Source organism: Macrotis lagotis, chromosome 5, assembly GCF_037893015.1.
Source record: "Macrotis lagotis isolate mMagLag1 chromosome 5, bilby.v1.9.chrom.fasta, whole genome shotgun sequence".
NCBI classification, from domain to species: domain Eukaryota; kingdom Metazoa; phylum Chordata; class Mammalia; order Peramelemorphia; family Peramelidae; genus Macrotis; species Macrotis lagotis.
Genome location: NC_133662.1, coordinates 111,332,790 through 111,348,066, shown reverse-complemented (window position 1 = coordinate 111,348,066; position 15,277 = coordinate 111,332,790). Strand labels below are relative to the sequence as shown.

Below are 15,277 nucleotides of genomic sequence, written 5' to 3'. Positions count from 1 at the left end.
GAAAAGATAAACTCAATCTTAGAAAAATATGGGGGGCAGCTAGGTGGCTAGTGGATAGAGCACCAGCCCTGGAGTCAGGAGTACCTGGGTTCAAATCCGGGCTCAGACACTTAATAATTACCTAGCTGTGTGACCTTGGGCAAGTCACTTAACTCCATTGCCTTGCAAAAAAAAACTAAAAGAAAAAAAAGAAAAATATGGAAAAACTTGCACAAAACAATGAAAACAAAAAAATACAGTAACAAAAATACTGTTTCAAGAACAACTCTGAGTGAAGCTTTTTAACTATTAAGCATACTCAAATTATTAACCATAAAGGACATATAAAGACATTATTTGGATTCAAAGAGAGAACTGATAAATAAAATTATGCATAGAATAATTTTGAATCTAATGGTAGCCTTCTCTAAGATGGGGGAGGGGGAAAGAAGAAAAAAATTTGCATGACAATTTTGTTGCATATTTGAAAGGAATAGCAAGTTGTGCCTAGAAGATTTGCAGTTTCTTGTGCAATCTTTTTTTTACAGAGAAATTAAGATCAACCTGTATTTGAGGTCCACTATACTCTTTGAAATAAAGTTTAAACTACTGAAAAGCTGTGAAAGGAACATTATCTTATTTTGTCTAATAGTGAGATAACAAATCCTTGGCATGGGACATTTTCTATATTACAAAATTGGTGAAAAAATGAATGATAAATGAATTCCAGACAAGACAAAGCTGAGAAGAATTTAGGAATAGTTGTAGAGGGAAAAAATAAAAGCTTTGGTTAATATCTTTGGTTAGAAAGAGGTGACAGGCAAAGATAGTCTCTAAAACCCTTTTCTTTTGATGTCCTAGCCTTTTAAAGTAGCCATTTTAAAATGCTTTTGAAGAACAGAATAGACATTTTTCTATTGGTGTTAACTTTTTGTTTGAGGAGCTGGATTAATTAATGTGCCAGAGAGGGAACAGATTTACTAAGTCAAATTTCTTTTTATTTATTCATTCAAAGTGAGTATGTGAACCTGTTATCATGCATGTTGAAACAAACTTTGAAAAATATCTATTAATGTTAAACATTTATTTGTTTGACCCTGAAACTGTGATTTGGTCAGTCAGTAAAGGGATTCCTTTAATCAATGAAGACAGGTCAAATGTTCTGCAACTTACAGTTTAAAGAGTGGTCAAAGAAACCATGCGACTTTCCAATTATGTGTGTGTCAGAGCTGAGACTTGAAGCCAAGTTATTTGGACTCTTAAGCTGATCTTCTACCCACTTATGTCAAATGGCTTCTCATTCATTATTATTAAATATGAATGTCAATGAAAATAGAAACATCACAAATACTACTTTTTGAAAGAGTAACTCAAACTGGTAATATCATATACATTTATTTAAAAACTTATAAAAAGTCAAGAAAAATCTCAAAACACTACATTAGGGCAGATAAAGCTAGTAACATTTAATCTTTTTTGTTACATGTGTTCACTTACAAAAATGGGCAGAGTACCTGAGAAATGAGCATATGCCAGAGCCAAGAGACTTTGTGAACATCCATGCAACATTCCTATTTTATTCAACTTTGTTGACATATTGGAAATATCTCACCTTAATTTTGCAGTCCATGGAACAAGACAGCAACAAATGGCCAGAAAGAGGAAACAGCCTGACAGCACTGACACCCTTTAAATAAGCATTACAATAAATTAATTGGAAAAAGGAAAAAAAGTGTAAGGGGGGGTGGAGAGGGGGGGAATTTCCAAGAGAATTCACTATTCTCTCCCTCCCTGCAAAAATTATGTCCTAAGCTAGACTTCATGATTAATTCAGGAAGAGTTATCTTGCTGCAAGTGCAGCTTTTGAAGTCCCTTTTAAAAAAAAGCAAACAACAAAAACCCTACTGATACTCATTGGGGGCACAGCTAATTTATTCAAATAGCTGATCTGCCTCTTCTCCCTCCCAATTGCAGTATGACAACTCTTACAAAAAGCTGCAAATTGTGGGTCTTAAAAATGAGTACAATCAACAAAGAATTTCAATATAAAATGCCTCCTACCTTCTTTCCAGCTAAACCCTTCAGAAAACAATTTGTTATAAGCTTAAAAGTTCAATTATTTGCCTCTGCTGAAGACTTTTTTTTTCCTGAGTTAACCAGAATATTGCTATTCACCTACTTCTCTTTTCTGCTAATCCCAATGTGAAAAGATCCCACAAGGGGACAGAAAGAGAAAGGGAAGCCTTTTGGCTAACTGAAACTGAAGAGATGGCTCAATGACAGCATCTCTACCCCATTACTCAGTAACTTGGCTACCTGCAAGGAGATGACAGTCTTAGTGGCTTTCAGGCACATCTCTAAAAGGGGAATGACAGCAATTGGCTTTACTGTGATCAAGCAGATCAGCCGATCAACTGGTTGGTTGTGTTTAAATCGATGGGAATCTCAATATAAACCATTAATTCTAAAATCAATAACTGAATTTTCAACACTGATGTAGAATGAAATTACAAAAAAATTGAAATAAAAATTTCTACCTTTGTATGTCCAGACCAAACATGAATCTGTTTTTTGGGAAGATAACATTTCTCAGGTGGTACTGTAGAACGGAGATTAACACCGACATCTTGAGGAACATGAAGATAAGATCTGCCCTGATAGTCGTACATTTCTTTGACTGAAAGAGAAGACAAAGAAAAAGAGAATAAATGAACTATTCACAAAATAATATAAATTAAAAAGCTCTTCAGTGATTTAAAAACAAGATTATGCCACTTTTAAAAACATATATTTACTTTCCTATAACATAATCACAAAGATTTGTTCAAGTTTAATTGCTTGAAATTATAGCTATTGTTAACAATTAAATGTATCATCAAATTTCTAAACTTCTAAGGAATGTTAAATATACACTTTTTAAAGAGAACATAATTCTCTTAAGTCATGTCTACAAATTTAGTGATTTATAAAATAGTTTATAATATAGGAAGTCATTTGATTATATCTACATTTCTATAATGTATTTCTTTCCCTCTAGATAGCAATTTCATAGTAGGAAGCTTTATAAGTTATTTTGACTAAAAGAATTTATAATCTGGTGGCCAACTTTATGCTGATAAACCTCTCCAAATTTATCTAGTCCTTAAACAACAGTCTGCTCCTAAATCTATACTCAAAGTCTTTGCAACTTTGAAGCCCTGCTAAAGCTAAGAAAGGTGCAAACAGTGATTGGAGCCAGAGGTGTCTGGGATTCAAATTCTATCTTCAACAATAACTAGAGATGTCCATAAAAGCAAGTCACTTAAATTCTGATACTGTTTCCTCATTTCTAAAATGGGAATAGTAATATTCACAATAATAATAATTAAAACTATAAATAAAAAATAATTAAAACTAGTATTTAAACCTATTGCAGCTAACTCAAAGTGATTATGATCAAATTAGATAATGCAATGGAGAAAAGGAAATAAGCATTTATAAAAGTGCCTTCTCTGTGCTAAGCACTTTAAAAACTATCTCATTTGATCTTCACAACAATCCTTCAAGGTGGGTGTTACTATCTCCATTTTATAACTCAGAAAACTGAGGCAAATATAGGTTAAGTGATTTAGTCACACAGTTGTTAATTGTCTGATGCTGGATTTGAACTTGGGTCTTCCTGATTCCAGCCCAACATTCTATCTACTGTATCACCTAATATATGCAAAATACTTTATAAATTTCAAAACAATGTGTAACTGTGAAGTATTCTCATAATATGTGACAGTTAGGTGGTACAGTGTTTGATAAAGCACCCCTGGAGTCAGAAGGACAAGTGTTCAAATCCAGCCTCAAGCACTTGACCCTTACTTATTAACTGTGATCTTAGGCAAGTCCCTTAACTCTGACTGCCTCACATCCAGGGTCATCTCCAGTCATGCAAATTCTGGACACTGCACCAAGATGGCTCTGGAGTAGAAAGTAAGTCTTGAGACTTAACACAGTCTCCCTCACTCAAATCCAATTTGATTATCATGACACCACTTTCCTGATGTCATCTTCATCATCATTCTTATAATCATCATTTAATCAGCCGAGTCATTGAAAACCCAAGGTCATATCTGTGAGGCACTGGATTAGGAAAAAAATTGATTATAACCTGAACAGAAACTTATCTACAATACCAAGAGGAAAAGAAATATGTTTAAACATGGATAGATGCCACTTGTTGCAAGTCATCTTAAATCAGCAACAGAATGAAAAATGATAGAAAAGTGATTTTCCCGGTAGGATAAATGAGTTTTCTTTTCATCATTTGCATCCTTTGTCTTAATCCTTTTCTAAACTGCTTTTTCTTAAATTCAAAGCAAATATTCTACTGGGAATACAAGAGTATTCACAATGCACTGTAGGAGATTTTCTGAAATGAATGCTATTTCAAATTAAGTATAAACACTTGTTATGGGAGTAGAGGCATACTTTATATAGTGAGGTTTAAAACATTTGAATAATTAAAATTTCAAGTGCTTATTGTGACAAATAAGAATCAAATGAGCATTTACCTCAAAAAGGGTGGCTAATAACATAATAAATTGAGGGTTATTTAGGGTTCATCTCCTTTATCATATTACTTTCTTTACCAAATTACCAACCATTAGCACCTTCATCAGAAAGAAATACAGAAGTGGAGAAAGTAAAAGAGAAACCATTTATTTTTACCAGAATCTTTTTAAATTTAGAATGAAATTAATGTTTTCAAATTTTAATCAGAATCACCCAGATTTAATTAAGTTCTTTCCCCATTAGTGAATACTTAAGATTTCATTGACTTTTAGTATTACAGAATGTACCAAATCTAAATGCATATTTGAATGATTTTCAGTTATTCCTGAGGATAATCAGTGTCATTTGGACTGTGGACCTAGACCTACTATATTTTTAAAATGACAAAAAATAGGCACTCAAAAGTTTTCAATAAATGATTTAAAAGAGAAGTCAGTTTAAAAAGTACATTACCATGTAAAATGGTCTTTTCTTCTCCAGGCTTGTCATCCTCATGTTTGCCTTTCTTTTGCCTCTTGGCTGTGATTTCATCTAATTCTTTCTGTTCTTCCTATAAAAATCAAGTACATTACTTTAAAATTCAAGTTCTAGACTTCATCTGACTCTGGGGAATCAAGTTTAAGTTGTTTAAAACAAGCCAGTTGACTACAACAAAGGATGTTTTTATGATATAAAAAGTGGTGGCAGAAATTATGCCTAAGTTTAAAGTAGGCAAATTTCTCCTAAATCAGAAAAATGAATATATTTAGTGGAAAATTTTAATGTTATCTCATTGACCAGTAAGCATTAATTAAGCTTTTATTATATTCCAGGCACTGGGAAGCAAAGAAAAAAATAAATTAAGTCATTTTCCTCAAGGAGCTTACATTTGCATGCAAGCATTCATGAAAATGAATGAGGATTTTTCTTTTAGGTATTCTTTCACTAGACTATAAGCTCCTTCTGGGTAGGGATCATATTGTCTCTTTCAGAACTCTGTGTACCTATTACATTACTCAAAACACAGTAAGAGTTCAAATACTTTCGCTGGTTGACATATTCATAAATATTTAATGATATTAGTAACATCAGAATTATAAGACATGATCTTAAAATACTTTTAAAAATACATTATAAACAGAGTTTGATCAATCCTTAGAAGAAACATTCTTATATCATTTAAAGAGTATATGCATGGAATGCCAATAAGAAATATATATTAATACTTACTTCTGAAGGTTTAGCCACTTCTTTTTCATCGACATATTTTGCCCAAGGTCCTAAGAAACCATCAATATTTGATGCATCATTTTCTTTGAACTTTTTTCTCTTTTCTGTTTTTCTTTGTCCAGTTTCAAACACAGTTAAACCTGTAGGACATTACAAATGCTATTTAAGAGAAAAGAAGACAATGGATAGAAACAGAATTTTCAAAGCATCTCCAATATAAGGTAAAGAAACAGAAGTTTAACCAAGAATCTCAGAGCAAAATTTGTAATCCATTCTTTTGGTGTGGAAACTCTGGTCATGAAAGTGCTTTATGCATTCTACTCTAACATTTAAGTATTCTTCAAAGTTTAATCAATCAGGAAACTGAATAGCTCTTCAATGATACAGAATCCTCTCTAAATGAACTTTACCTTGACCACAGTTCCTCTAATGTTAACGAAACTAACAGTTTAGTATTGCAAATTAAATAATGAATAAAACTTGCTGTTAAGTGTCAACTGAAACTTCATTTTTTTTTTACAAAGTAAATACGGCTGTATTAATATCCATCCAGTCTGTGATGTTCTCAATTGATCTCTATATAAAGTTGACATCTAATTACAGAATTTTACAGCTAGATGAATGTTTTAGAGAGCATTTAGTTCAAACTGTCAACCAATATAGAAATTTCTTCAGCAGCAAGTGAACCTTTATATAAAGCCTCCTGTTTCAGGCCCAGTGCTAAGTGCTGTTTAAAAATTTATCTAGGTAATCCTCATAACAATCCTGGAAGGTTAATGCTGTTATAGTTGAGGCAGAGGGATTAAGTGGCTAGCCCTTAGAAAGTGTCTAAGGTCTCATTTGAACCCATATCTTCCTGACTCAAGATCAGCACCCTAATCACTGTCCTCTTGAGTTGCCAATGCTAGTGGCAACACTGACAGATTGTCATCTCTTCTCTGTGGTAGGAACTTCATTTTCTCACCATGATGATTTCTTGTACTGTTGTCTGTTAGACTTTGAGCTAATCTAGAAAGCAGAGACTTTTACTCCACAATGTCTGATGCACAGAGTTTCTTAATAAATGTTTTCTATTACACCACTGAATATAGTTATAAAAACTTATTTTTCTTACATTAAGCTAAAATGAGCTTCCCTGTATCCTCCATTAATTAGTCCTAATTCTGCCCTCTGTAGCAAGAACAAACCTCCATCCTCAACTAGGACAATCTTTCTGAGTTCCTTCAAGACTTTTTTTTTTTTAGGCAAACATCTCCCTTAATATTTCCACACACTTCTCATTATCTTAGATCATATCCCTCTGAAAACTATCTATCTGGAAACCAGCTATCTCCTTAAAACCTGGCACATAATAGCATTAAACAAAGTCCTCCAAATTTGGCCTGATTAACAAAGAATACAATTAATAAAAATCTGGATTTAATCATGTAAATTCTAGTGGCCCCCTCACCCAGGTGGTTTGTAATAAGCTTATCTTTTATCACAATAACTATTGTCACTTCAGGTCTCCACCATCCTGTATTTAGGCACTTTATTTAAACCTGAATATAGGACTTATTTTCTGTCAGAGATTCTATATTGTCTTATGTTTTTTTCCCAACATCAGAAAATATAAATACCTTTTATTGTATAGTTTTTTAAATGTTAACATATGTCCAACTAGTTGACTTTTTGAATACAATTTATTATATAATTAGCCTTGAATGATTTCTAATAAATAACAGTAACAGCAACAGATAATGAAATCCAGAGTCAATTCATTCCAATAAACATTATTTCACTCTTCCTGATGACCAAAACTTGAAATAGAATTACTGAGAGATCAGGGTGACTGAAGCCATTGTTGTGCCTAGCAGGTGAGGGACAGAGAAATCTTCCCATCACAAACACAGCCTTTCCATTTTCTAAAGGTAACTCTAAGGGCAGGTGCCAAAACCTGAAACTGTCTCTTTCCACAAAGAAAATGAGATACAAGAAGGCCAAAATACAAAAGCTATCTGGAGGGAGGCAAATATACTAAAAGTATGGGGTGGGGGAGAAATAAAGAAAAATCTTCTCTTTGACTGAGAGTCTGATGAGAACAGCAAAAGGTTAGATGATCAGTAGAATTGAGTAAAAGAATTTAAAAGGGTTGCTGGTGACATAAATTGTAGTGCAACATATTTCAGGGAATCAAATGGCTATTCTGTTATACTTTAGTAAAAATTTGGAGCAAGGTAATCTTTTAAAAAAAATATGCAAAATTAGGACAAAAACAGGACATGTGTGTCCTGTTAGCACTTAACAGCTCTCCAAGTATTCAGGCTACACAACAGGCTATTATTCCCCCGACTTTTTCCTCAATGAATCCTCCTGCCAGGCAGTTAAAAAAACTATATGTAGGGGCGGCTAGGTGGTGCAATGGATAGAGCACCGGTCCTGGAGTCAGGAGTACCTGAGTTCAAATCTGGCCTCAGATACTTAATAATTATCTAGCTGTGTGGCCTTGGGTCCATTTGTCTTACAAAAAAACCTAAAAAAAAAAAAACCCCAACTATATATATATATATATACATATATATATATATATATATATTACTACAAGATGGTGCTTAAATGTAACCACACCTTCCAAAATGAGAAAAAAATCAAATATAGACTTAGCTATTATTTGTATGTACTGGAGTAACCAAATTACAAAGAATGAAGTACAAATTAATTAATATCAAACATCACAAGGTTGAGGATGGACTCAGGATTTATTGTCCAAATTCTAGTCTTGCTAAATTTAGAGAGGCTCATCAACAGGCTGATTAATTTTTTTACTACAGTAACTCTTACAGACCATCCATTAAGTTAGAGAAAGGCAGTTTCCCACACTCACAAAAATACAGATCTTAATATAATGAAGCATGCAAATAACAAACATCAAAAATAATTTACCTTGATTTTTCTCAGCTTCTTCAACAGACCCAATATATTTAGCAGAAACTTGATGATTATCTAATGAGGGATCCAATGCATAGCCTAGATTTAAAAGGGGGGGGCATATTTTTATTTGAATTTTTGCCAGTCACAATTTTATAATTTATAACTGCATAACTTGTCATATCTCATTTCCTTTACTAAAAGAGAATTAAAAATTCTCTTTATTTAAAAGCAATCTTTCCTTGTCATACATTTCTAGTTAAATCCATAAACAGAATTCTTAGTCTGGAATATAAAAAGATTATAGCAGAAAAAGATAGAGACCTATCCTCTAAAGAAATTAAATAAACTAAAATTATTAAGACCTTTGCTGGCTTTTAAACCTTTGTCCAGTTTCTAATAACATAGTAATATATGTATATAGAAATAAACTTAAAAGGTCATTGACAGAATAGTGATCACTTTTAATTATTTACTGATACAAACATTCCAAGATTTTTTAAAAATTTAAAGAAAAATATCTTTACATAAAATACAGTAGGGAAGAGAAGTTTAAAAAAATAAATACCTTGTTATATATTTTGGGAAAAATTCATTTCTATTTTTATTTCATTTTGTACCCTAAAATACTAATATATTTGTAATCATCCCAGATTTGAGATATTTCAGTGCTAAGTAACGAATTTAAAAATACATTACTTAAAGATCTCTAGAGGATTTGGGGAACAAGGAAAAAAGGGCCAAATATTAATCAAAAAGCAAATAACTCATTTTATAATATTATTTTAAATATATGCCACCTAACCTTCCAAAGGCAACTTAATCACTAGTAGCATAAACCACCAAGGCCATAATTTGTTTCCACGGAGAACTTGCATGGAGTAGTCTAATATAGATACTTCTTAAACAGGAATGGGACAGGAGTTAAAAGTAAAAGTGTGCACCTTTGTGGACATATATGCAAGTTAATGTTTTTAATTCTTCAGCTAAAATTTATTCAGTAAAGACTTTGCTTTCTCAGATAATCAAAATTTAAGTCAAATATATTTGATAATAGGTTCTTAATTAGCTAAATGGTACAGGTGCTCAACTCACCCTCTTGACATGCTAGATTAGAACCAATCACCTGGCTATTAGTTCATTTGCATTTACTTTTCAGCATTAAAATATTTTCTTAGCCAGAAGAGATAGCTTGATGGTAGGAAAGCAGCTTTGAAGTAGAATTCCTGAAATCACAGGTTCAAATCCCATGAGTCAATTTAGTCTTTCATTCCTTTAATGTACAGAAAATTTCACTGTACATGAACTTTTTGAGTGAGACTTTAAAGAAATTTAAAAAAAAATAAGTTGATAGATTATCCCCACTAAAAAAAAAAACCCAACAACATAACTATAGAGACCTGTATGGGAAGTAAACTAGCCTTAAAAATTTTATTTCTTTTCATACATACCTGTGCACTAAAGTTCTGGTGATAAATATTTCTGGGTCTTCCTGACTCCATGTATTCCCCAAATTCTGTTACAATTTCTGCCTAGATAGAATATATTCCCCCCTTTTTTTGTTCACCACTATTAACAAAACCCTTCCTTTTTTTGTACCCTTTTCCTAACCTTTCTGCATGAAAGGAAAAAAGTAGAATTCATAAAATCATAGGCATTAGGAGAGACCTTAGAAAAATCTTAAAGGATGAGGAAACTCATCTGGATGATTTAAGTGACTTGCTTATGGCCAAACAGGCAGTATAGCAAGAAGAGCCAGATGCAATCAAATCAACCAACCAACAAGAATTTTTAAGTACTTGCATTATGTAAGGCGCTGTGCTAAGCACTGTCAATGAAAGAAAAAATAATACCCAGTCCCTGCCCTCAAAGAACTTATAGCCTAATAACTGGTATTTAAGTATATATACAAAATAAATACAAAGCACTTTTGAACATAGGCCTTCTGACTTCAAATTCAATGCCATTTTTATTGCCTCAAAGTTCCCTCTATTCCCTCACTTCCTTGTCTATTTTCTTCGATGACCATTCAGGTCTAAAAAATCATATATAGGGGTGGCTAGGTGGCATAGTGGATAAAGCCCCCGCCTTGGAGTCAGGAGTGCCTGGGTTCAAATCCGGTCTCAGACACTTAATAATTACCTAGCTGTGTGGCCTTGGGCAAGCCACTTAACCCCATTTGCCTTGCAAAAAAAAAAAAAGCCTTAAAAAAAATCACATATATAATATATATATAATATATATACATACACACACATATATACACTCCTGTTTGAGTGTGTGCGTGCGTGCATGTGTGTGTGTGTGTGTGTGTGTGAGAGAGAGAAAAATACATGTGATTGGACCTAGAGGAAAATTATTTTTAATTTTCAAAGTAACATAAAATATTTCTTAATTCCCCTTTGTTAATTTTATGAAAGTTAACTTACTACTCTTAAATAAAAGTTTCCAGTCTAACCTGATATACATACATAGGTCTTGTGTAGTAACACAACCACAACACCAATATCTTTCTTCAGGAGCTTAAAATCCATAATATGGTCTTCTCTTATTTGTCATTTTTATTTCCCTTTTTTCAAAAATTCAATTTTTTTTTCCTCTAAGGTGGGTAAAGAACAACATAAATCTTTCACTATCAAGACAAAATAAAACAAAGAGAAGTTCTTAAGTGTTTATTAGGAGTGAGAGACTAAGTCTGGCTGAGATCTACCTTAGGGAATTCTGACTTTTTCTCCATTCCACCATACTTTAGCCAGTGAATATCTTTTTTTTTTTTTTACCAATGTGCATAGTCTATTTTATCTTTTTTGAAGTTTTTTATTTACTTAAAAGAACCAAAATGCTTCTATTAGCTTCCTTTTAGTAAATTTATCTGAAACAGATTCAAAGTTTAAAGAAATTTAAGATATTCTACAAATTGGAGAACTAATAATTTTTGTCTAAAATTTCGAAACTGTCTAATCATGGCATAATTCCTAGTACTTGGGGGGGAATAAAAAGGACAGAGTTAAAAACTTTAATTCTTTAACAAATTCATTTTCACATTGTTACAAGTTTCAACTCCTCCCAAAACAAAGACAATCCTTATGAATCTATAATTTGCCAAATAGAATTTATAAGACTTTATACCAATTATCTGACATTTCACCATCTAGTGATGACAGGAATCAAAGGCTATTTTTAAAAGAATAAGAACAGGGAGGCTAGGTGGCGCAATGGATAGAGCACTGGCCTTGGAGTGAGGAGTACCTGAATTCAAATCCAGACTCAGACACTTAATAATTACCTAGCCGTGTGGCCTTGGGCAAGCCATTTAACCCCCTTGCCTTGCAAAAACTAAAAAAATAAAATAAAATAAAATAAAAAAATAACACCTGGGCAGCTAGGTGTTGCAGTGGATACAGCACTGGCCCTGAAGTCAGGAGTACCTGAGTTCAAATCCAGACTCAGACACACTTAATAATTACCTAGCTGTGCGGCCTTGGGCAAGCCACTTAACCCCACTGCCAGGTAAAAAACCTAAAAAAAAAGGAGAAAAAATAGAATAAGACCATTTCTGATCTCATTTCAAAAGTTAAGGGAATGATTCTCTTTGCTTGCTAAGGTAATATTTATGGTGGTGGTGGGGAAGCAAGGAAATTAACACTGCCATTTTACAGATGAGGAAACAGGGTCACATTGGTTAAATGACTTACACAAGGTCAAACATTAGTTACTAGAATAGCTGGAGCTCAAATTTAGGGGTTTTTTTTGACATTAGGTCTTTATGTACCTTCTGCTACACTTATTTTGAAAACATAATCTTCCATTATAACATGCTAATAACAGTATGCAGCAAGAAAAATACACATACATACCTAGTTAAAGCTGAGTGTAAACATATTAGAATAAATTACATTTTAGATAAGAATTCAGACATGGAGTGACCTGCTTATTTCATTAAATCATTTTTCTTTGTACTTTATAACAAAGGGAACTACTAATGATGGAAAGGGCTAAATACTTTTTTTCAGAACATACTAATTCAGGCATATTCTTTTAATAAGTACTTACTACTATGCTTTGTCCCTGCATGAAGACAAAAATCATTCTTTAAGGCTTAGATCAAATGTCTTTTCATTCAGACAGCCTACTCTGATTGTTTCCTCATCAATAATGAGCCTAGCCTTACTGTATATTGTGAAGAATTGTGCCTGTACTTCTCATATGCACTAATTTTTTATGTAATCTATGAAGAGGCTAATATTTGTCTTTTCCAGATCTTAGTAAAACATACCACACAGTACATGTAGAATAATCAAGTCACTAAAGTGATTACTAACCTAACAACTGTGTGTGAAATGATTCCAAAGTTTCACTTTCCAATTCATTTTTCAGAATGAGGAATAAAATAAGTTATTCAATTTACACATTTAAGTACTGAAAAGAAATTTGAATTTGGAGTCAGGAACTTGGGATTTGAATCCTCATTTTATGACTTAACACTCCTGAATAAAGAAATTACCCTTAAAAACCAGAATCTAGTGTAGTAATGTAGTCTTAGATAGTTGCACAAGACTGGGTGATTACAGAACTTTCCCAGACTCATGGAACCAGGTCATGTTAGAGGCAGGATTTAAAGTCAGGTCTTCCTGGGCTCCATGCCAGGTCTTTATCCAGTACTCCACAGTCTCTAAGCAACACATAACTGCTTATTAACCCACAATGGGAGTTAATATTAGTAAACTCCTGAGAGTTTAACAATTGTTTCAAAATGCTAATCAAAGTCTTTCATATCTCCCAGCTTTAAAGAAAAAGTAACAAAAAAATGCATATAAAATAATTATGATATTCAAGAACTATAGGTTAAAAATAATCAAAAGATACTGTTCTTCTATCTTTAAGAAACATCCACTCTTCTAATTAGTTTAAATTGTAAGTCTTACCATAGGTTGCAAAAGTTCGTCTCTGCTGTTCAAACATGAAATCATTGATGTGAGTTGGTTCAGCATATCCAGAAAGCATATTCCTAGGTGCAGCCATCTGTTGAGTCCTAAAGGGATTTTCTGGTCCAAACTGCAATATCATATGAAATTAAAACATAATTTAAAGAATTAGCTACATGCATGACAGGAGAAAAACTTTTTTGTTATATTCTGATAATCAAATCTAGTGAATTTCCATTCTTCCAAGTCTATCTTTTTCTTTAGCTATTTTCAGGATTCCCTGGAGAAAAGGAAAGTTTAAAGATTGCAGCATTAAGATGAAGAAGTTATTCAATTTGATCAGCAAGAAAAAACAACATCCATATTTAAAAATTGAGATTCTAAGAATACAAATTTCCCCAAAAGAAAAAAAGGATATAAAGAGGCAATTTTCAGATGAAAAAATAAGAACTATCTAAAGTCATAAAAAACACCCCAAATCACTAACGATTAGAGAAATGCAAATTTAAACAACAGTGATGGACCAAATCATACCTATCAGATTGGGCAATATGACAATGATCAAAGAAAATGATCAAAATTGGAGGGGATATAGGAAAATTGGGAAACTAATGGACTGTTGGTGGAGTTGTAAACTGATCCAACCATCCAAAGAACACTTTGAAACTATGCCCCAAAGGTAATAAAACTGTGTATACCCTTTGATCCAATAACACTACTATTAAGTCTAGGATTCTTTAAAAAAAGAGAAAAGAGGGGGCAGCTAAGTGGTACAGTGGATAAAGCACTGGCCCTGGAGTCAGGAGTACCTGAGTTCAAATCCAGTCTCAGACACTTAATAATTGCCTAGCTGTGTGGCCTTGGGCAAGCCACTTAACCCCATTTGCCTTGCAAAAACCTAAAAAGAGAGAGAGAGAGAGAGAGAGAGAGAGAGAGAGAGAAGAATCACATGTATAAGAGTATTCATAGGGGCAGCTAGGTGGCGCAGTGGGATGGAGCATCAGTCTGGAAGTAAGGAGGACCTGAGTTCAAATTCTGCCTCAAACACTGATAATACCCTAGCTATGTGACCCTGGCAGGCAAGTTACTTAACCCCACTGTCTTGCCAAAAAAAAAAAAAAAAGAATATTCATAGCTGATCTTTTTTGTGATGGCAAAGAACTAGAAAATGAGGGGATGCCGATCAATTGGGGAATGGCCAAACAAGTTGTGGTACATGAATATAACTATTATTATTCTATAAGAAATGATAAACCAGCAGATTTCAGAAAGTGAGCAGCATTAGGAGAACACTGTATACTTCTGTGATGATCAACCATGATAGATTTAGCTCTTCTCATCAATATAGTAATCAAGGGCAATTCTAAAAGACTTGTGATGGAAAATGTCATCCACATCCAAAGAAAGAACTATGAATGCTGATCAAAGTATATTATTTTTACTTCTTTTACTTTGTTTTTTCCTTCTCATGTTTTTTCCCTTTTGTTCTGATTCTTCTTTTATAGCATGATCAATGGAAATATGTTTAACATGATTGTACAAATATAATCTACTTTACAAATATAATCTTACTTTCTATCTTAAATGGGAAGGAGATATCTAAAGAAAAATGGAAGTTGAAAATTATCTTTACATATAATTGCAAAAATAAATTTATAAAAAAATTAAGATATTGTTTGTATTTCAGAAAAAAAGAATAATGTGTCATTTTTCCT

General features: G+C 32.9%; 1 protein-coding gene across 1 annotated transcript in view; it reads right to left on the bottom strand.

Moving 5' to 3' along the window:
• The window catches only part of CDC40 (cell division cycle 40), a 64,990-nt gene that overhangs the window by 23,086 nt on the left and 26,627 nt on the right, over positions 1-15,277 (bottom strand). The window contains exons 3-8 of the mRNA XM_074187337.1: positions 13,563-13,692; positions 8,653-8,736; positions 5,731-5,870; positions 4,975-5,071; positions 2,517-2,656; positions 1,592-1,666 (exon numbers count right to left, since the gene is read on the bottom strand). Coding sequence (XP_074043438.1) covers positions 1,592-1,666; positions 2,517-2,656; positions 4,975-5,071; positions 5,731-5,870; positions 8,653-8,736; positions 13,563-13,692 — 666 coding nt within the window. The remainder of the gene's footprint in view (positions 1-1,591; positions 1,667-2,516; positions 2,657-4,974; positions 5,072-5,730; positions 5,871-8,652; positions 8,737-13,562; positions 13,693-15,277) is intronic.